Source organism: Manis pentadactyla, chromosome 6 (genome assembly GCF_030020395.1).
Source record: "Manis pentadactyla isolate mManPen7 chromosome 6, mManPen7.hap1, whole genome shotgun sequence".
NCBI lineage: Eukaryota > Metazoa > Chordata > Mammalia > Pholidota > Manidae > Manis > Manis pentadactyla.
The window spans coordinates 723,496-745,573 of NC_080024.1; the positions used below are offsets into that span (position 1 = coordinate 723,496).

The 22,078-nt window shown below is 63.1% G+C and overlaps 2 protein-coding genes across 16 annotated transcripts in view; both read right to left on the bottom strand.

Annotated features, from left to right (window-relative positions):
- Window positions 1–11,646, bottom strand: part of SNED1 (sushi, nidogen and EGF like domains 1) — a 76,322-nt gene extending 64,676 nt beyond the window's left edge. For all 12 annotated transcript variants that reach the window (XR_008998104.1, XR_008998103.1, XM_057503335.1 and 9 more), the window contains exon 1: window positions 11,249–11,646. Coding sequence is in view for 10 of the 12 variants with exons in the window: in XM_057503335.1 (XP_057359318.1) it covers window positions 11,249–11,461 (213 nt within the window). In the remaining 2 variants the exon portion in view is untranslated. The remainder of the gene's footprint in view (window positions 1–11,248) is intronic.
- Window positions 11,647–14,827: 3,181 nt separating this feature from the next.
- Window positions 14,828–22,078, bottom strand: part of CROCC2 (ciliary rootlet coiled-coil, rootletin family member 2) — a 94,642-nt gene continuing 87,391 nt past the window's right edge. Inside the window, exon 29 of one of the 4 annotated variants that reach the window (XM_036901274.2) lies at window positions 14,828–17,157. In XM_036901274.2, the coding sequence (XP_036757169.2) occupies window positions 16,907–17,157 (251 nt within the window). In that variant the 3' untranslated portion in view covers window positions 14,828–16,906. The remainder of the gene's footprint in view (window positions 17,158–22,078) is intronic. The other 3 variants (XM_036901277.2, XM_057503343.1, XR_008998106.1) reach the window with 3 other exon arrangements.

The window sequence follows — 22,078 nt, forward strand, 5'->3', positions numbered from 1 at the left end:
AGGGACTGTCGGAGTCCACGCCACTGATGAGATGTCACCCAGGTGCCCTTCCTCCTGGTCTCTCTGGAACCAGAAATGGCAGCTGGGCCACCGCCCTGGACCTGGTGGAAGGACGGGGTCTGTGCTGCTGGCGTAAATGCCGAGGCCACTGCGCATGCCTCCCCACAGCCAGGGCGTGCTCTCCAGCCCACCCCGGAGGACCCGGACCCCTCCCGGGCCCACCATAGAAGTCTCACTTACCCTGGCCTGGGTGCTGCCCTTCTGGCACAGCCGGCCAGACCCCCAGCCACAAGACTGCCCCCCATGACTTCCCAGGCCATCTGCATCCGACAAGGAAGCACCCTTTGTTCCAAAGGCCACGCATAGTGGTTGATGGTTAAGTGTCCAATGAGCATTCCACGCTCCCCACCCACCGTGGGCATCTGGTGCCACTGAGCCCTGGACCAACCTCCCTCAAGTCAGCCAGGAGACCCCACCTCTGCCCTGCACCCGCCCTGGTCCGTTTGCCTTGGCCAGGCAGTTTGCTCGCTGGATGGATGTGGCTGCCCTCAGAAAGGGTCTGTCTCCTCCAGGCCACCTCTGGGTGCTGGCCATGACAGAAGGGCAGAGGCCGGTACGGGGTGATGTAGGTCAGTTTTAAAACTTTGGGATTGTACCCCGCCCACTGCTGGAATAACGTGCATCTCACTCCTAACAGCAGCCCAGGCCAGCCGGGTGGGTGCCCTCCTTGGGGGCAGCACAGCCGACAGGGGCCTCTAGATGCAACCTGAGCTCTGGCTGGGCCACCTGAATTCTCCCACTGCACTGACACATCCCCGGTCATGGAGGCCGGGGCCCTCGGTTGAGTACACAGCTTGCTGTCATCTGTGGTGGTCCGTGGGGGTCAAGGTGGCGGGCTCAAGGAGTGTGTGCAAAGTTCACACGAAGGCACCCAGATGCCCCAGGTGGGAGGTCTCAGTGTGAGCAGGGGGCACAGGAGGAGGAGGTGAGTCAGTCAGAGGGAGCTCCTGGGCGGGGCCACCTCGGCCCTGGGGGTTCATGGCTGGGGGCACAGTGACCACTCTTTGCGCCCTGATCCAGCATGGAGCAAAGCCCCACCCCACAGCCCGCCTGTCAGGCACCTGTGGCTGCGACCCTGACCTGCACCGGGTCCGCATCACTGTCTGCGCTACAAACACAGGAAAACCACGGGGACAAGACCAGTCACGGCTCCCGGGCCTAACCTGCGACGTGGGCGCAGGCGCCCCCACCGTACATGGATGGCACAGCCCCGGTTCAGTCTTACGGGCGTGTGAACTCCTCCTTCGCCTCGGGGGGGTATTTGTGATCCAGGAGACAAGCACTGGTGACACAGCGGCCACCAAATCAAGTGCGGTGCCAAGTCCCAAACTGGGGTCGTGTGTCTGCCCAGTGGGGGGGAGAGTGGCCCACTGGGTGGGGGCCAGGGGCTGGCAACTGGCGGGCAGGGTGCCCGGACTTCCGGTGCTGAGACTGGGATGAGGTGGCCACCCCAGCGCCCCAGAGCCACTTCATCGCCCACTCACTGCCGCTGTGATTATCGGCCATACATCACGGGCAGGGCAGTCTGAACTCCTCGCAGGGGCCGTGCGGGACCACAGCCTGGCCGCAGCCCACATCCCGCCTGTCTGAAAAGGGACCCGCTGGCCTTCCCAGGGCTTCTGCTCAGCCGGCTGCCTGGCACCTGGGGGACGGCAGCCGTCCCGCACCCAGGACTTGATCGTGCTGCCTGGAGCCCCGGGGACAGGAGCCTCAGGTAAATTCAGTGTGAGACAAATCGCAGGTTTGGTCCCGGCCTTGGTCAGTCCGATTAGTCAGAGTGCCCGATGGAGGCTGGGTCATGGGGAGGGGCAGTCTGACGCAGGCTCTGTGCCCCTCTGCAGGCGCTTGTTGGGGTCCATGTGTTCAATGCAATCTCAGTAAAAATCCCATCAGACATGTGTGTGTATGTGCCTGTGGCTTGAGAAGCCAATTCCAAACTTCATACGAAAATGCAAAGCCACGAATAACCAAGACCCTCTTGGGAAGAACAACAGGTAGGCACATGTCCTCCCCCCACAGGAGCCCTGCAACCCCAGGGAGCCCAGGGGAGCATGACTCAGGCAGACGGGGGGGGGGGGCGCTGCGGAGCCCCAGGGAGGGCAGCCCTTTCCACAGCGGGGCTTCCACTCTCCTAAGATGGGGGACCTATGTGCCACCTACCGCCTGCCATGCATAACGCCCACTGAGGTGCGACAGACACCTCAGTGTGAACGACTAGATGACTCAGCAATAACACTGTTGCAGAACAACATGATTTCTAAAATGAGGCATAAAAACCTCTTGCCATGAGAATAAAGAGGACGCCTTTTACTACACGTCTGTTCACCCTAAGATGCCACGAACGGGAGTGACTTTGCAAATGAGGAGGCCCAACAGTCAGTGGACACACACAAGACGTGCTCAGCCTCACCGACGACCAGAGAGGTGAAGCCAGGTCGCCACACCAGCTCACAGGCCAAGCCAGGACACGTGCTGCCGGGTGTCAGCAGCGGGGACCCTCATGCTGCTGCAGGCAGGTGCACCCCACAGCCCCACAGTGCCATGCCGAGGTGTGGATCTACACAAATGTGTCCCTGCGGGCCCCGGGACAGGCGTCCGGAATCTTCCCAAACCACATCGTGAACAGCCTGACACTAGGAACAACCCCAAATGTCAACACAGTGAGATGCAAACTGGGGGTCTGTCCGTGAGTCGCGTGTCAGCGCGATGGACAAAGACTCCCCACAAAACGTGGTGAACGAGCCTGAACACAATCTGGAACGAGGGAAGCAGGTGCGGAGAACGCACACTTTCACTGAGGCATAGTTCGCAAGGTTCAGGCGGGGAGCAGTGCCCGAAGTGAGGTGCCCCTGCAGGGCGTGTGGGTCCCCAGGCCGCCAGGGCCACCTGCTCTGCCCCGCCCTGCATCCCGCACACCCTCCTCCCAGCAGGCTGGCTCCCGCTGTGCCTGTGGCCAGAGGCCGCTGAGGCTTCCTTCCTGCCTTTGAAGAGCAAGTCCAGCTCTTCAGTGTGTGTGGAGCAGAGGCCGCGCTGCCCGCCACCCTCCTGCTGGCCCAGAGGCCGTCCGGCTCTCCTTCCTGCTGTCCCTGTGGCCGTCCTCGCCCGTGGGGTGTGGGCCCAGAGCGGTGGGCGGGGTGCGCCGGGAAAGAGGCAGGACAAGCCGGCCCTGTTCCCATGCGGGGGAAGGCGGGGGAGGGCCCGGGCGCCAGCAGACAGGCTGCTGGCTGGCACTGGCACCTGGGCAGGAACCTGGCAGGGCTTCCTGTATCCCCTGGGGAGCACCCGAACATCTGGTGGTGGGGGCGGGAGAGTGGGCAGGGCCCACCAGAGGGCTGGGTGCCACCACCCCGGGCAGGGTGCTGTGGGTTGCGGGGAGCGGTGCAGCAGGCCTTCTCTGACCCCACTGGGGTCTCTGTCCTCCTTCAGGGCAAATGCTACTGCCCAAAAAATGGTAATTTTTAATTATTTGGTCCCACCCGAGTAGCTCTGTGCTGCACAGACATGGAGAACAAGGAGAGGGCTAGCCCCCGGCCACCAGATGAATATCCTAAAGGAACAGCTGAGCTCTAACCCCCGGGGCGCTCAGAGAAGCTGGCTCCGCAGTCTGCTGCTCAGCCACTGAATTCTCAGAGGCCTGCTGTGGGCCTGGGTGTTTGCTGTGGTGCCGGACCGGGTGTGCCCCGGGCCAGCTGGCACCAAGGGCCTGAGGGTGGCCTGGCTGCCCTGCCCAGAGGTAGGTGGGGCCTCCAGCTCCGCGTCCCCTGCAGCTGTCCCCCGCCCTCCCTCTGCCTCCAAGGGCCCAGGCCTGGGGGCTCCTTCTGGCATGGCTGTCCTCTCCACAAGGGGGCTGCCTCTCTGGTGTCCACCTGCTGCTGAGAAAAACAAGGCCCTGGGTATCACAGAGGGTGGGACGCACACACAAGCTGCCTTCCAAGGCGTGTGGTGGGTGGAGCTGAGCACAGGGTGGGCAGCCTGCAGGTGCCCCCTCTTCTCCCCAGCGGGCAGGAGGCCTTCAGGCCCTCTGAGCAGGCTGAGGGTCCGGGAGGGGAGCTCCTGGCCAGCTGCCTCGGCCACGCCTTTGGGGAGACCCCAAGGCCACATGCAGCAGGGGGCCACAGTGACTCTGGCCCGGGGCGTGGGGACAGGAGCGGGCAGAGCAGCAGGCATGGCCCGTCTTGCCTCTCCTGCAGGACCAGGCCTGCCCTCCCTGGTTCAGGAGAAAGCAGAGACCAAGCTGGTGGCATTTCCGACTTGGATACAACCAGGAAAGAGCGGAAATGTCCTGGACAATCTGGGTGACTTCCAGCTGAAAGTGGGGCAGGAGCCGGTGCCCCTCACTGGGTGACGGGGCTGCTCCAAGTGGGGTGGTCGGCCTGGAGGGGAGCCAGGGACCCCAGGAAGCCCCAGCACCCGCTCTGCAAATGCGGGATCAAAAAGGGCGGGGTCCCGGTTCCTCTGCCAAAAATAAAACAATAAAGCTCCTGAGGCCTTTTATAAGCTTGTTTTGAAAAATGTAGGCATGTCTTTTATTTCCTGGCAGTTTTCTGGCTAATTAGGATTCCTCCCACAAGCACAGCGGGGGCTGGAGGCATTGCAGGGCCTCTAGGGCAGGGCCACTGGGGTCCCTGGGCACAGCCCTGGGTCTGAGCCCTGCAGACACAGAGCCTGCTGCCTTCCCACCCAGGAAGGGGAGGAGGCTGGCCCTGGGCTGAGCACCCACACAGGCAGGCAGCCTCAGGGGCCAGCACCGGAGGCTGAGGGAGGGCAGGAGCAGGACGGAGGAGGGGGGAGCTGCCCCGGGGACAGCCAGGCTGGCCTCCCCAGGACGAATCTGAGCTGGTTCGGCACCCCGTTGGCTGATGGGAGGCGGGGCTCCTTGCAGCGTGGGAAAGCAGGAAGCATGGCCTTGGAAGACCCGCCCTCCTTCCCGCCTGGCCCATGGGCCCCGGGGCTGTGCGTCCCGCTGCGTCCAGGCTTTCCTGTCAGCCACAGCCCGGGCCTCCCTGGGGCCGCCCTCTGCTCCTGCAGGGTGTCCTGGCACTGCCTGGGGCCTTGGGCCCAGCCTGTGAGCCCCCTCCAGAGGAAGCTGCCTCCCTGGAGCGTCTGAGCACCTGCCCCGTGTCCTGTCCTCGAGCCCTGTCCCCCGGTGTCCTGTCCCTCCTGCTGCCCGCCCTCTCCACTGACCACTCTCCTTTCTGTGAACACACCAGCCCCTGTGCCCCTTCCTGGCAAAGCCACCTACTCGCTTCACCTACAGCACACTGCAGCCTGTCTCCCAGCAGCCCTGGACGTGCCCACCACTGGGCTGCAGTCCCACATTGCCAGGGCATCCGTGCCCTCCCTCCAAGCCCAACACCAGCCTGAACAGCTGCCTCCTGGCCTTCCAGGCCTTAGCGCCCCGGAGCACGGTCCACACCTTGGACAGAGGGCCTCCTTTGGCCGTCCTGCACCTCTGTGGCCCCTGTTGGGTCCATGGTCACCCCACAGCTGCCACAGGTGGGGCGCAGTCACCAAATGCAGGCCTGCCATGTCCCTGATCCCCACGTACACCTGGGACTCCCACTCTTCCAGCCTCACTTCTGAGGATAGCACACGCTCCTTGGAACCCCAGCCCATCCCAGGTTCCCTCCCCGGCAAACCTCCGAGACTGCCTGTCCCTGGTGTCCCCTACCCAGGGCAGGCTGCAGGAAATGTCTATAGCAGAATGTGTGGGGGTGGGTGGGGGGGTGTGCTTGGCCCTAGACAAGCCCCTGGACCAGCTCGGAGAACACTGTGGTCTGGGACACTGCGGGTCAGGGCCGAGCTTGGACCCTGTCCCGTTCCTACTCTTCCTACCCTGGACCCGGGCTGCCGAGACTTCCGCCAAGAGCTGAGCCAGGGCTGGGGTGCCGGACGGTGGCCGCCACATACTAGGTGTTGGTGAATGACTCACCCCATTTGGTAAAGAATCAGTTTATGGGTGTTGGGGCTCTGAGCCCGGGCCCTCTGCGGAGGACAGGCAGAAGGACTGCCTATTAAAATGCTGATTCTGGGGCCCATGCAGGTCTGCAGAATCAGGCCCTCCAGGGGGGCCTGGGATCTGCTTTCCTACCCTGCACCGGTAACACTGGAGCCCTGGGGATGCACACAGTCCTGGACAGCTGCTGGGGCAGTGGCCCCTCCAGGCTGGCTGGGGCCGTGTGAGGTGGCCATCTTCACCCGGGAGGGGAGGATGTCCCTCTGGGTGACAGGGGCAGTAGGGAGACACCCCTGGAAGGGGCATGCCCTCAGCAGGCTCACCCACATGGAGGAGTTCACTGTAAGGGAAGGAAAAGGCAGGGCTGCCTGCACGGTGTGTGCGGGACAGACATGCGCCAGAGCACCAACAGGTCAGGGGGCACCGGGCTCCCACAGAACTAGTGACTGGTTGTGAAGCATGGTGGTGTGGCCCGGGTGGAACAGCATACTGTCATCAAAAAGCATACTGTCAAATTTAAGGCATGGGGAAATGCTCACACCAAATGAAAGAAATACCAAAAATATAAGCTTTCATGAAACAGGAACCCTGACTTTGCTGTGTAGAAACCTGACGATGCTGGGGAGCAGACAGGGCAGGGGTCCGCCAAGTGCCACCAGGGCTTATTCTTGGGCTGTGGGATTACGGGTGTCCCATCCCGGGGGCCAGGTGAACTCCGCCGAGCAGCCCTGGGGCGAGTGTCTCCTGGAAGCTGGGACAGCACAGTGCGTGACAGATGGAAGGGGCTTCAACGCTAAAATCCCTGCTGCTCACTGTCTACTGTGGGCCTCGAGCAAGGGCTCCGCTCAGGCTTCGGGATGAGTGGACAGAGGAGTGATGGGCGAGTGAGTCATGGTGAATGGGTGCACCAGTTTTCCAGGGTGACTTGTGTGGGAGGACATGGCCTGGAGAGCTGGTCACTTCCAGCCACAAAGTTCTGGCTTTACACCTCATCATGCGGAACTCACAGAACAGTCACAGGGATCCCCCCTCCCCCGCCTCCACAGCCACCAAGCCCCAGGGGTCCTCCCTGTCAGGGTGCTCCCCCCCTTCTCGATATGATGCTTCCCAAACCACCTTGCAGACGTGATGACCCTCGATTCCCAAACACTCTGGAGTGTTTCCCACGGGTGAGGATGCTGTCTTAGGGGAGCACAGGACGTGGGGCTTCCACTCACATATGCCATCACTTACCTACTTACTTCAGTGGGGACTCACTGACTACCCCCTTTAATTAGTGAATGAAAATCTGTATCATTATTCCAAAGCTCACATAGTTCCAGGCTTGGCCAGGGAGAGCCCGAGATGGCCTCGCCCCATCACCCTCTGACTGCCCCCTTGCTCGTCGGCACAAGGCGGCCCTGGCAGGTTTTCTGATTTGGCTGCGCACCCAGGAGTGCTTGCTGCACCCACTTCCATCAGGGACCAGAGCTGGGACACATGTGTGCACCACATACACATGCATATATATGTCCTCAGCCACCTCCTGTGGTATACACGTGCACACACACACACATGCACACCCTGACCTTACACTGATGTGTGGCATGGGCTTATGTCCCTGTGCAGGAGACAGACTTCAGACAGCAAAGGTGGTGTCCAGGTGACCCTGTGACCTGGGCGAGCGGGGGCCTTGTTCAGGGAACAGCAGGCTGAGCAGGAGCTGGCGAGCACGGAGGGGACCAGGACAGGCACCAGACTACCCAGCCTCGAGGCCAGGGCAGGTGAAGGTGGGAAAGAGGGGCAAGGGCAGGATGGGGGGCGCAGGATGCATTCACACTGGGCACTACTCTCTGGCTGCTCTGTGGACAGGCTTCAGGGGCGGGACCAGGAGCCAGAGGCCAGTGAAGAGGCGCATGACTCTGGCAGGGCTGGGACGTGGGTTGCCAGGCCCAGCTGGTGGCCTCGACAACATGGGAGGAGGAAGGGAGGGAGGCATGGGGGTGACCCCCATCTGTCCCCCAACGGGCTGCCTGAGGTCCTGGCAGAGGGCTCGCACCCTCCATCTGCAGCTGCCAGGGCACTCATGCACCTCCATGGCCGCTGTCCAGTCCTGCCCGCAGGGTCCCCTCCTCCTGCCACCCCTGCTCCCCTGGCACCAGTGAGGAAAGCCTCCGAGGACCCGGCCTGCCGCCTGGGGCCTCAGCCTCTCCTCCCAGCCAGGGGCTCCAGTGTTCACTAGGGTGCTCCACGAATCAGAGCAGAGGAGGCCCTGCTGCACAGACCAGTCTGTCCCTGTGGGTCAGTGACAGCTGGACATGTGTCAGGGGCACACTCAGATGGGGGCACTCTGCAGCACAGACAGGGAACCGAGGTTTGCAGAGGAAATGACTGGCCCTGGGCTGTGGGTTCCTCAGGGCTCCAGTCCAGGCTGTACGGCAGCCATGTGGTGTGGGGTGTGTGGCCAGTCCTCACCTCAGGGCATGAGGGTCAGCTCTGGTCACATGGACTGTCCCCTCCTTCTCTGGGCTGCACAGAGACCCTGGCCCACCCAGCTCCTGTCCTTCCATCTCCTAGAGCCCCTCCTTCTGGGACTGGCCCTAAAGTTGGGGGGGTGTCTGTCACAGATGGTGGGGGAGGGACCAGCAGGGGCTGAAGCAGGCCCTGGGAGGATGGTGGAGGGGCCCTGGGGGGCCAATACCCCAACACTCAGCGGCAGACACAGGTGGCCACTGTGCCCCCATGAGGCTCACAGGCCCCTCTCGGTGCACAGCAACCTCAGGCCATCGCCGCCTGGCACCCCTTTCTCCTTGTGAAGGAACAGAGGCCCAGAGGCAATGTGGTCCCCATGGCCACCATTGGGGGCTCTCAATGCCAAATAAACCAAGACCTTCCTTTGTGGCCTGAGACCCTCCTAAGGGGCTTCCACAGGGAATCATGAGATCCTTGGCGGCTGTGCTGCTCTCAGAGGACACCACGCCTGGCTGTCCACGGGCACCATGTGGCACTTTTCCCCTCGGACGCAGTGGCTGGCAGGGAGTTCCCCTCAGCAGGGTCGCTGGGGTGCTCCCCAGCCTGGTCTGCGTTCAGAATCTCAGCAGTAAAACGTACTCGCCACCATTTTCGGAGCCCTCTGACTTTACACGCACAGCTGCCACAAAACAAGAAAGAAGCAAAATCACGGGAGCTTTCTAGAGAAAGGGGCCGTGCCATGCCCAGCAGGATGGAGTCCTTGTGGGGCCGTGGTCTGCATGCTTTTTCTGCAGAAGACCCAGAAAGCAGTGGTCTTCAGGCAGGGTCAGCTGTGGTCTCCAAGTGGGATGTGTGGGTGTTGGCCAAGCAACCATCCACCATCCATCCATTCATTCATTCATTCATTCATTCATTCATTCATTCAGCGAGGCTGCTTTTGCCTCACGATGGGCTGGGAACTGAGGGGGTGGCCAGAGTGGGGCCACCTGCGGGGTGCCTCGCTCAGGGACATAGGTGCCTGGCTCAGGGCTGCTGATGTGACAGCTTCATGAGGTCCAAGCCAGGGGCACGCAGGGGCTCCTCTGGGCCCCGTGGGCAGGGGACACCTGGCGTCTCTCAGCTGGCTTCACCCCTAGTGGCCTTCCGCCCTGCCCCACTCCCTCTGGAGGTGTTCCAGGCAAGGTGCCCTGGGCAGGCCCCCAAGGATGTCATTGTCTTTCTTACTGAGCAAAGAAGAGGAGAAGGGGCTCACTATGGCCACATGGGCAAGGGTTTTTCAAATGCCTTTGAAATAATATCAGGAAAACGCTCTTATGGAGATGTATGTTTTGCTAGCAGATCTTCCCCTTTAGAGTCATTTCCCCCAGCTGGGTTGGCAAGGGTAGATGTTTTTGGTGAGGCTGTTAAGAGGGTCAACAGTTTTAATAATATTTTCACCTGTGACTTGCAGTGGGAAGTCGGGCCCAGCGCGGATGCTCAGGGAACGCGGCGCAGCACGAGTGTCCCCGTTTCTAAGATGTGTGGCCTCCCTGGCTCCCACGGGCTTGAGTGCAGCTCAGCCCTGCCCACCCCGCACCTCTAGAGCCACTGTCTGTCCACCGCCCGGCTCAGGGGGACTTTCAGCAGGGTGGCATCTACAGAGAGAATGGCTGCCTCCTGGCCCCACCATCACATATCAAACGCTGCCACCCAGGGGAGAGGCCTTCCCGCGCAGGCATGGGGACAGGCAGCTGCCAGGCTGTGCAGGGGTCATGGTGGGGAGCACCGGATGCTGGTGGCTATGGTGGCAGACGGGGCGGGGAAGCCAAGTGGATGGCAGGGGTTGAAGCTGAGGACAGCAGTGCACAGCACGTGGGCGCTGATGGAGGTGGTACTGAAGAGTCAGGGTGAGGATGTTGGGCGGGTGCTGGTTAGGGTGCACAGTGCGCAGGGCTGGGGCTCACTGTGGGCTGCTGGCCAGGGATGGTGGTGGGGATGACATTGAGGGAGGGTCTGCAGACAGAGGTGGGGGCAGCTAGAGGGGCAGTGGTGGTGGTGCTGGAAGTTGGCAGATGGCAGAGGTCGTGGCTGGGGCCGTGGGGCTGGGGTAACACTACACCAGGCTGGACCCTCTCTTTCTCAGCGAAGGAGTCCAGGCTTCAGGGCCAGAGGGCCAGTGTCTGGGGTGCCCACAGAGGACGCTCTCTGCAGTGTGATGCGGCCTTCTGTCCCTCTGTGGCCCAGGAACCACGGGCCCAGAGTCCCGCCCCGGGGGCTGGGGACACAGACACCCTCAGGCCTGAAGTCCCCCTGGGAGTCCGGGGTGGAAGGCTGGGCCTGAGAGGCCAGAGGGGAGGGAGAGAGGCTCCGAGGAGACGAGCCTGCCGGGCCCCCGCTCACCCTCGGATGCTGCCCACCTGGCCGCCCTCCGTAAAGCAGCAGCCCTGCCTCGACTGCCTGACAGGTGTCCCCCTGGCAGGGGGCCTCAGGTGTCAACTCGGGGCCACGGAAGTGCCCCCAGGGAGGGGCTGCGACCTTGGCAGCCAGGGGCCCCTTTCCACTGAGGCTGAGGCGCCAGGAATTGGGACCAGCACCGGGCCGGTCCTCCCCGCACCGCGCCGGGGTCCAGCACCAGGCGGCCGCCCGCACCCCCTCCCCGCCCGGCGGGGCCACTGTCCGGCCTTGGCCCGCGGCCGCGCGGGAGGAAGCGCTGTCCTCATTCCACCTCCGGCCGCCGCGGTGCCAAGCGGCCGGCGGGGCTGCGGGCGGCGGCTGGCACCCGCGCGGCCCGGCGCTACTCACGTAGAGTCCGGAGTGCTCTGCGCCGAAGAACGGGAAGGGCACGGAGAGCGGCCGCAGCCCGGAGCCGCCGTCGTCCTGCTTGGGGGTCACGGCGTCTCCGCGCTCCGCGCCGAACGGGTAGAAGTCGGCGAGGGCCACCGCGCAGCGCCCCGCGCGCGCCCCGAGCCCCAGGGCGGCGGCCAGAACCAGCGCCCAGGCGGCGCCGCGCGGCATCGCCGGGGAACGGCGGGGGGACGCGGGGCGCAGCGCAGAGCGGGACACACTGGGGCGCAGCGGGAGCAGCGGGGCTGCGGCGGGCCGGGCCGCCAGGGGCCGGCAGGCTGGGCGGGGTGCGGGCAGCGCCGTCGGGGTCCGGCGCGCTCTCTCCGGGTCCGGCTCCTCCGAGGAAGCGCCGGGCGGGACCGCGATGGGCCTGGCCCGCCCCTGGGGCCGCGCCTTAAATACCCGCCCGGCGGCCCCCCTCGGGCGGGGCGGGAACTGGGCGGAGTAGGGGGCGGGGACATGCAAACGAGCTGCTCTTAAAGCGCCAGGCCTCGTGGGAGGAGGGGCGCACGGACTACCCACCAGGCTGGGAGGCGTGACCCGCGGGACCCCCCGGGCCGGGCTTGGGCGAGGAGGGGGCTTCGTGGGCGCGCCCTGCCCCTGTGGCGGGCACGTCCTCCACTGCGGATCCCCAGCCGCCAGCCCAGGGCTGGCTCAGAGGAGGCGCCTTGCCCCTATCTATCCAGGGACAAACCAAGGCCCGCCTGAGGTGTTCAGCTGGGGGACAGGCTTCCTGGGTACCCTTTCGGCAGGGCTACCCCTCTGCCACAATGTCATCAGCCGGTAGCCACCCTGCCTGAGCAGCGCCTGGATGCACCCTTCCAGAAGGGCCCGAGGCCAGCCCCATGCTGCCCCCCGACAGGAGCCTGGGACACCTGCTTGCTGCCTCGTTTCATGTGAGGATGGCCCTGGCCTGGGGGACTTTAGGGCGTTAAACAAAATATTTGGGCCCCACATGGCCACATCAGGATAAATCCTGGCGGCTTCCCAATGGGCTGAGGGGCCCAGGGGAACCTCACAGCAAGACAGTCTGGGCAGACTCCCTGGTAAAGCAGCTGACAGCGAGGAAGCTGGTCCACGTGGGCCAAGGGCAAGTGGAGAGGCTGCCCCTGGGCCTGGTGGGTGGGAGCAGGACCACAATCTCAGAGTCTGTGTCCCAGCCTGTGGCCATCCCAGCCCCTCTCCGCCTCAGGGACCACTGACCTCAGACGTCCCTCCTTGAGCACTTGTGCTTCCTCAGGGGGCTGGCATCTGGCCCATATCTGGGTCCCGGGGCCCAGGGCTGAGCTGCCTCCTGGGCCCTCAGTGCCCCCCCCACCGGCCACCATCCTCCCCGAATCCTGGTGCTGGTGATGGGGCTGCAAGCTGGGCTGGGGCCCCAGAAGACAAGGCTGCATCCTCACAGATGAGCAGGACCTGGGACAGACGCAGCTGCGACTGAAGTTCTGGGTGGCGTTACACTGGCTGTGTTCTGTATTTTCTAAAACATCTCTGCCAGCATGCGTTGCTTAGCAGTGAGAGCAAAGGAGCAGCAAATGTGATTCTTAAGCCGCAGTGGAAGTGCTTGGCTTCTCCGAGTGTGAATGCATGACCGGGAGCCAAGGCTTACCTAGATCCCTTCAGGCTGGCGTTAGAAGAGGCACCCACTGCCAGGGCCATCCTGCACGGAACACCAGGGCGCCGGCCCTTTCCCTGTCCACTCTGCTCAGCTGTCCGAGGGCCAGCTCTGGGGCCAGGCTCTGGCTGGGAGACTCCAGGACAGTGGGACGGCCACAGTTCTAAGAAATGGGCTGGGAAAGGTCAAGCCCTTCCATCTTTGCAGAGAAAAAGTCAGAGATGACATCTAACTGCAGGGGCTGCCCTGAGACAGAATCCCCACCTCCTGCGGCTCTCAGCGGGTCCTGGGGAGGAGAGGAGATCCCCACTTGCTCACGCTCACAAACACATCCAGACACACTGAATCTCACACACATTCACACACTCACTCACACATGGACACAGTGTGTACCCACATGATGCTCTTCTGCTCTGCTGACCTCTGACCACATGCCCCAGGGGACCCTAGGTTTGGGGTCCACCTGGGAGCCTGTTGGGAGCACCCCCCCGACACACACCGCGCATGCCTGGTGCTTGGTAGACGCACCAAGAGTGGTGGGAGCAGTTGGTTTAGACAGGGGGTCCCAACCTGGCCACGCAAGGAGTCCCTTGGGCAGCCTTGTGAGGTGCCCAGGATTGGGCCACACTGGAGGGCCTCAGTGAGGCCGAGCTTACTGCAGGCTACACCTTGCTGCCCCTCCACGGCTTTCTCTCTGGGCCAATTTGCAGCCCAGCCTGGGAGACCAGGGGTTAACATGAGGCCTCACCACTGGTGGGCATTACATTTCCAAAAAAATTAAATAAAATAAAAAATAACTCCACAGGCAAAAAGAGAAAAAAATGTGTGTGTTTTTTTTTTCAGGTGCTAAAAATATTATCAGGAAATACTTTTCAGCAACATGCTGTTTTAGGTTCCCCTCCGGACTCAAGGGCGCCTTTGTCTCTGCCACAGAAAGTCCACATTTATCAAAACCAAAATCGTTTTATCAAGCAGGCTCATATTCTGCAGCCAGGAAACCTGAGCCTCCCCAACAGGCCTGTGACATTTTAATTTAGGGCCTGAGTGTGTGCACAGTTTAGATGGGGGAACCCCAGAGCTGACCTCAGGACACCCCAGGACTCAAAGCTCCGTGCAGGGCAAGGTGGGGAGTGTCCTCTCTGCCTGCACCTGGCCCCATTGGCTTGTCCCTGTCCCTGCAAGGCTGGGGTGTGGGCTCGGGGCAGGATTCCGCGTGGGGTTGTTAGAGGCAGGGCCTGGTTGGTGGCACCTCCCAACTTCTTCCCTCCAAGAGGCAGCTAACCGAGTATAGATCTTCCCAGAGCAGCTGGTCCTTCCGTGTAGGTGAAACCAGGAGCTCCTGCCCCAGGTAAACCCCCACCTGCTCCAGGTATGAGGTGTGGGTCACAGAGGGGCAGGTAGTCAAGACACTGTAAGGCTAGATGGGGCTTGGCACAGCTGGTTCACTGCATCAGGCTCTGGGTGGTGGCAGCCTGCACACAGCCCCCACCCCTGCCACTGGGCTCCTCTCCTGTGCAGGGAGGGGCACCGGTTCCAGGGAGCACCCACGCCTGGACACCTACCACAGGGTTTCTGCCATTGACCTTAGGGAAACAGTCAGAATGGAGCTCAATGCTGACCTCCTTGATGTCCACTGCCACTTCATTTAAAAAGTAGAAAGTTACTGCAAACACTTGGAGCCAGGACCCTGCGGGAGAGGCCGTCAGTAGCTCACAGCTGTGCCCGGGCTTCCAGCCCTCTGCCTCCTGCAGGCGGGCAGCCTCACCCTGGCCCCCAGGGCACCAGCTGGGTGGGGCAGCCCATTTCCTGCTCCTCCCAAAGCCGGGCACTGTTGAGGGGCTGGCACCTGTGTCCTCGGGTGTCCGGTCACGTCCTCTGCTGGTCCATAAGCACACCCGCCCCACCCCCACGCCCACCCCCGGCACCAGCACTTCCAGGCGGCCCTCCTCCAGGGCCCGCCTGCCCTTCCTCAGCCCCTCTCCACCGGGGGCTGTAGGGCCTGTCTTTTGACACCAGACCCACAGGGGCTGCAGGATGACGGCCCTACCCCCAGTGCTGAGCGCTCACTGTGGGCCTGGGGCCAGCCTGGGTGATACCTCATACGGGACTCACCATGGCCTTCTGGATGGGGTCACCCCTTTCCAGATGAGGAGAGCAAGGCTGGAAGTCCTGTCCAGGATCACACGGCTGAAGGGGCCGAGCTGGGATCCCCCTCCTTGGCTGACTGCTCCCGACTAACCCAGGGGGCCTCTTACAGGCCAGGGGCCTCCATGTGGAATGGTGGGGGAGAAGCAGCTACGACTCTGGGGAGGGCATGGGCCACTGCCCAGCACCCCTGCACACTTAGACTGGCCCACTCCAGCCCTCCCTGGGCCTCACCTCTAGGAGGGTGGGGTGCTGGTGGTGTGCGCACAGGCCTGGGCCCTCGGCCTCACCTCGCTCAGGCCACCGGGCCTGTCTGTCCACTCCTCAACAGGACCCTGGGCCCCAGCCTCCCTGGGCAGACGGGGTGGGCAAGGCCCTGGCCTAACTCTGAACTCCGGCCGACTGGCTGTGTGGCCTCGGTCTAGAAGCAAGGCCTCGTGGAGGCCCAGTCTCCCTCTCAGCTGTGAACAGTGCGGAGCAGAGCCAGGCCCGTCCGGGCTCCCCAGGAGCTGTCAGGATCTAACACGCAGTGGCCCCCATGCTGGAAATGCTTAAGGGAACACCAATTTATTTCCATTGCAAAAATCCTCCTTTTCCTAAGCAAGGCTTTATGTCGAATAAGTAAAACTAGCATCTCCTACGTTGACTGAACCATCATGAAATACCAATCTGAGGGACCTCACAGGTACTCTGAGCATCTCCCATGAGCAGCTGGGGCAACCCAACAGTTGGCCAGTATGTTGGCCAAATTGGGGGGGCTTTCATAGTAAAAACAGTGAGCCGTCACCCGACCTGCTGTCACTGGGAGTGTGCTCCTCTGCGATCCATGTGTGAGTCCCAGAGGTGTGACAGCAGAGACAGCAGGGTGCAGGGAAGCAGGGTGGGGGCCCCAGTCTCTGGCTTCTGGCTCTTCCCTGCCACTTGCCAGACCTCAGTGCCTTCTGCTGTCGGTGTGGGTCTGGGGGCAGGCGGGGGGCGGGCAGGTTGTGGGGGGCGGTGGTCCTTCCCAGGGAACCGCACATGGGGTAGCAGGAAGGGAACCGGTCACTAAACTCAGTCAGAAGCAGGGTCTGACAGGCGGCCTGTTTGAAGGCCCAGTGACTCTTGAAACAGACAGGCAGGCGGTTAGGACGGCTGTGGTGGGTGGGCGCCAGGAGCACCGCACCCCTCCTGCCCTGGCCAGTCCTTGAGGCTGTGTCAGGAGTTAAGCAGGAGGAGCCGCTGCAGGCCAGGTGCCGGGCACACAGGGACTTACTGGGCCAGCTGGTGCCCACGATGTTGCAGACTTACTGACAAACGAAAGAGGCCACTTGGAGAGGCACACAAAGCAGCCCGGCCCCTGGCAACATGGTGTGGGCCAGAGCAGCAACTGGGCGCACGCGGCCAGAGACAGTGGCGCCTGTCTTCGTAGTGACCGGCATGCGGTGGCAGGTGTGCTCCCGAAGTTCGCAGGCTGGGAGGGTGGGAGGCCCCTGAAGGCCTGCGGCTAGCTAGTCACCAACTGGATGCTGAGCCGTGTCCGGCCCTGCCGCAAGCCGGGCCATGGTTCCTGGACACGGGAGGCCCCGCGGCCTCTGGATGTGGGGACGGTGGCTGGGCCGTGCAGGACATTATGTTTTTGGCTCTAGTGGGTGGAAATGTTTTCCACGTGTTTCCCTGTGTTTACAGAGCCTGTGGCTGCGGCAGCCAGCCTGATGGGGCCTGGCCACCAGGGCCTGGCCGGGCAGCACGTCCAAGCGGAAGCTGAGTGCCAGGCCTGGTGGGGCTGTGAGGCAGCCTCTGCAGTTGCGGAGGAGTGAGAGAGGGGTGTCCTGAGGTGTGGCCCGCGCCAGCCGCAGGCTGGGGGAGCTCTGTGTTCAGGGACTCATATGGTGCCTGCTGCCTGGTGGAGGGCTCCCAGGGCATAAGTGGTGCACTCTGGGCAGCGGCTGCCAGCACCACGCATCCCCGTTGAGCTCGGCCCGTCCCTGAGCAGCACGGGGCATTGGGTCCCAGCGAGGCCCTGTGGGCCCTGGTGCCGGGCTGTGGCAGGGGCTGCTGCAGCGCACCCCTTGGCTTGTCACTGCCGCTGCACTTCCTGGTCCGGCTGCTCCTTCAGGTTGGCCACCTGGGGACAGAGCAGGAGCTCAGGTGGGTGGCGGCCCTGGCACACGGCTGTGGAGAAGGGCTGAGAGGACACAGTCCGTGGCTCCAGGAGAGGTGGTGTGAATGGGAGAGAAACATCAGGCAGACAGACAGACAGACAGACTCGCTAGCAGCCAGCTGGGGAATGCACAGTCCCGTGTCCTCGGGAGCACTGCCCGTGGCGGTGCTCTGCACACTCATAGTGGTTGGACCCCCTCCATTCAGGCGTGAACACACTCCGAGTGCCGTGCATGCAGGTAAGTGCTGCTTAGCTTGTAAACTGAGCAAATGTGACTTGGGGGCTGAGGAACACCAACCTGGGGGTGATACTGGGCAGTCACTTTACCTCTTTGGGCCTCAGTTGCCTCATCTGTAAAATGAAGGTTTTGACCAGATGGCTCCCAGGTCTCTGATGCTCAGAGCCCAGGTCAGCCCCAGCAGTGTGCAGCTGTGTGCAGCACAGGTGTGTGCTGCTCAGGTGTGTGCAGTGCACGTGTGTACAGCTCAGGTGTGTGCAGTGCACATGTGTACAGCTCAGGTGTGTGCAGAGCAGGTGTGTACAGCTCAGGTGTGTGCAGCACAGGTATGTGCAGAGCAGGTGTGTGTAGCGGTGTGTGCAGAGCAGGGTGTACAGCTCAGGTACTGCCAGTGTTTGGCAGTTACCACCTTGTTCCTGTATACACACTGACTCTGAAGGGCAGGTGCAGGGGCCACCATTGCTGCAACTGCCACATGCCCGACACCGTCTGGGCATTTCACATGCAGCAACCTCTGCCCCAGGGACTGTCCTCACCATCCATCTTGGGGGCAATGGTGGAGGCTCAGGGAGTGTGACCTGCCCTAGAATCCTTGCCAGGCCTCTCAGTGGGAAAGGGAAGTGGCAGGTGGAAGTGTAAGCACCCCAGGGGTGGTCTGGGACCCTGGGCAGCAGTGCTGGGCCTCCCGCTGGAGGACCTCAGGCCAGACCAGGCGGGCACCTCTGCCACATCCTTCTGTACCTGCCCTCTGCCCACCTGCTGGGCACTGGGGTCCAGGCCCCACCTGCTTCTCTAGGAACTTCACCCTCTGCTGCCAGGTCTGCTCTGGACCGCTGGGGCCTGTGGGGCCTGCAGCCTGGCTCCTTGCAGCTGCTCAGCCTCGAGGCCAGGTCTCGCTGTCACTAGGCAGCCAGCTCTTGGAGCTGCTGGTCCTGGGCCTGCTCCGGCTCTGCTCTCTGGACCTGGGGGTTGAACCTGGGCATCTCCCTGCTGCCTGCCCGCCCAGGGGTGCACAGAATCCTGCAAGGTGTGTAGCTCTCCCCTGGAGGCTGCTCTTCCTTCACCCAGGCCTCAGGTGCCCCAGTGCCCTCTGCTTGTGGTTTAGAGCTGGGGTTTAGCACACACATTCAGCCACGGGCCTCACCTGGGTAGAGTACCACCCACACACCCCCAGGGCGGGTGGTTTCCTGGTTTCCTCTTGGCCAGACTGGGGGTCCCAGCAGCAGCACCGGCTGACTCTTGACCAATTCCTGGAGCTCCCCAGAGGCCTCCCCGGCCCTGTGCGCCCCATCCTCCCCTTCTTCTGGTCCCTGTACCGGCTCACTAGGCCCCTGGCCACCCTACTGCTCCACAGGGTATTGGAGAGAAGACCAGGAGGCCCATGGAGCCCCGGTTCCACCTCTGCTTGGGACCTAAGGAGTGCCCCAGGGGCCACCACTGGTGTCCAGGGCTGTGCCCCCAGGTCTTTCCTGTGTAGGATGGTCCAGCCTGCCCTTTCTGAGGGTGCACATTGTGTGTGTGTGGCGAGAGACAGAGGCCCACGGGCCCACCCTTCTGGGGCCCACACCCACCTGGACATCCCTACCCCTGGGCGACCCCCAAGGCTGGGGTGCGGGGCTCCAGGGCGCTAACCTGCAGCTGCTGGCCCTGCCTGCCTCAGGGTCTCTTCGGTGTCTGTAAGAGCCCAGGTGACAGAAGCAGAGGCCTCCCGGCTGGGGTCAGGGGTCTGGTGAGGCTTCATCTGGGGGGCACACGGGGTGCCTCTGGGGAGGGCTCTGGAGGCCCGAGAGCTGCCAGGTGTTGGGGGGGTGCTGCCCTGGACCCCAGGTATCTGCAGCCCTGGTGAGACCCCAGCGAGGAGCAGGGGGTCAGGTGGCCACCTGCGTCAGGCCAGTGGGGCCCCAGCGTGGCCTCAGCAGGGCAGGGCAGGAGCTACAACCATTCCTCCGCCATGGGGCCCCATCCCAGCCGGGCAGCCCTGCACTCCAGGCCTGTGGCTCACTCCCAGGCCCCGCTGACCCGCGCCCACCAAGCCCATGCTGTTTGGGCCACCGTTCCTGCCATGTGTCCTGGTGCTGCCACTGGCTGCGTAGAACCCCTGTTTGGCCACCCATCCCCGCGACATCAGTCACAGGGCAGGAGAGATGAGCTGGGGGTTGACCACCAGTGACCCGGGAAACACATTTTCAGTGGGAAGGTGAGGGAGCTCCTTCTGACCCCGGTGGACGGTCCTTTGGAGGAAGGGCCCGACCCCCGGGCATGCCTCCTGGGTGCTCTTGGGGCCAGGGCCCCCCACCCCCTGCTGTGCCTGTCCTGGGGTCCTGCCGGCAGGCCACCTCCCTGTTCCAGCAGGGTCAGGCGGAGCAGCAGTCTCAGTGGGCAGCCCGGTCCAGCTGGATCCCAGGTCCCACCTCCCCTCTGTGCCTTCAGGGCTGCAGCAGGCCTGGTCCTGAGGGGCCCTGAGACACGGCAGACCAGTCTGGAGGGTACAGATGTGGGGTTGGTGGCCGAAGCCTTACAAACAGAAAAATTCCTTTCTTCTTTAGGACTGAGAAAAACAGGAGGCTCCCTCCACCTAAAAAGGAAGTCCTGTTTCTTTAAAAATCCAGTTACACTCCTGGAAGTGCATGTTAAAAAGAGAAGAGAAAAGTGAAATCCAAAATAAATAAACGGCCACATCCGGGTTTCCCCTCCTGAGACACCAATAAAGAGTTTACGGGTCTGTGGGCCCCTCACAGCTGACCTCCTGGAACCCATTAGCGGTTGTCCCCTCCTCCACCTGGGCCCCAGGGACCCGCAGCTCTGTGGCCCTGGCCAGGGGCACCACGGCCGCTAACACCCTGCCTCCAGGCCTCCCAGGAGGGGCAAGGGGGCCCTGGCTCCCCAGCCCAGCAGCTGGCACCGGGCATGCCCTTCAGGGAAAGGGTCCTGGGGACACAACCAGCTGCCCTTCCTGGGAGGCAGGTGGTCCCGTGTTGACAGGCTGGTCAGTGGCTTTCAGTGACTGTCCTGGCCTGCTGGCCTCTGTGCTTCCACTCTGACCCCCATCCTGTCCCCAGGGTCCCTGCCATCCACTGCCACCCCACTGGCCCGGCCACTCCCTTCTGTCCTCCAGGCCACCTCAGCTGGACAGTTTGCACTTGGTGGCCAGGCCCTGCCCAGGACAGGTGTCCCTTTGTGGCTGGGGACACACGATGGGCAGGCCCTCCCCTGGAGGCTCCAGGCCCGGCAGTGGCCGACTCTGGGGCTGGCCCTCCTGGCAGCAGAGGGGCCGGGGGTCCCCCCACGCAGCTGTCCCCCTGCAGGGACCCAGCTCTCCTGGTCTTACATCTTGCTCCTGATGCCCCCTTACCGCCCCTGCTGTGCCCGGCGGCCCCCACCTGTTCTTGGGCCTTGTGCTGGTGTTCTCAGGCCCCACTGGCATCTTGGCCTCCCGCCGGAGGGCGGTGGGCACTGTCCCCTTGTCACTCGTTCCACCGGCTGACCGGGACTCACTCAGGCCTGGCCTCTCTGGTTCCCTTGTCCTTCTGCCCTTGGGCCACACCGCCTGGTCAAGCCCGGTCCTGGCACAAAGCCTGCCTTTGCCAGTCTAAGCAAGTAGGTGACTCAGTCTCTGGGGATCTGCTAGGCCTGAGCAGCCCCTATGCAGTCTGTGGGACTGCACCACTTAACACGGACCCCTGCCACCCAGCAAGGCCCTGGCCAGACATCAGAACAGCCACCGATGACAGATGTCCTCTGTTCTCACCCGCTCCCCTTGTGCAGGCGAGCCCCGGTCAGCACACCCACACCTCTATGCAAAGCCGGGGCTGCATGTCCGCCTCTACCTGTGCTGCACACCACTTGGGTCCCAGTGCTTGCAGGCAGGCAGGGGGACCCTCGCTCAGACGCAGCCCCGACGTGACCACAGGGGCTCTGGGCCTCGAGCTGCCAGGCCGCCAGAGAGCAGGACACATCTGTGGCCTTGCCCCAGTGAGGTCTTGGGAGGCCACCCTGCCCTGGTTCACCCCTGAGACCCTCAGCACCCCCAGTGCCAGGACTCACACCCCCCACTTTGTAGCTGGGGTCATGGAAGCCAAAGGACTGTCAGTCCCCCAAAGGCTTCCCAGTTTGTCTCCCCTCCTCCTGCCCACCCCGGAGGGGCTGTGAGGGCGCCAGAACCCCAGAACCCACAGCCTGGCTGGCCCACTCCCTCCTGATCCCTCAGGACAGAGGAAACACTTCGAAACAAGGGGGCTGTGTGCATCAGGGAGGCCTGGTGCGCAGCTGGTGCCCGAGCTGCATTTGGGACCCTGGTGACATCTGCCTGCTTCCCAGTTTCAACCCAAATCACTCCGTTTGACCTTTCTCATGCATGGAGACGGGTCCACTCAATGCTGGAGACAGTCCAGCTTTCAGAACCACTGCTTGGGGGCTCTGCGGAGGCCTGGCCCTCAGCCCCCTGCCTCCTTCCTTCTCATGCTTGTGGGCTGCCTGCTGCCTCTGGAGCCCAGGACATGCTGTGACCTTGTCCTACCTCTTTGGTGGGGCCCCGTCTGTCCCCGCCTTACACCAGGGCCACTGAGTGACGAGACTGCCTGTGTCCCCCACGTCACAAGCTCTTCTCTGTCCCCGCTGTGTGTGCCTGCCCCTACCGCATGCGTTGCC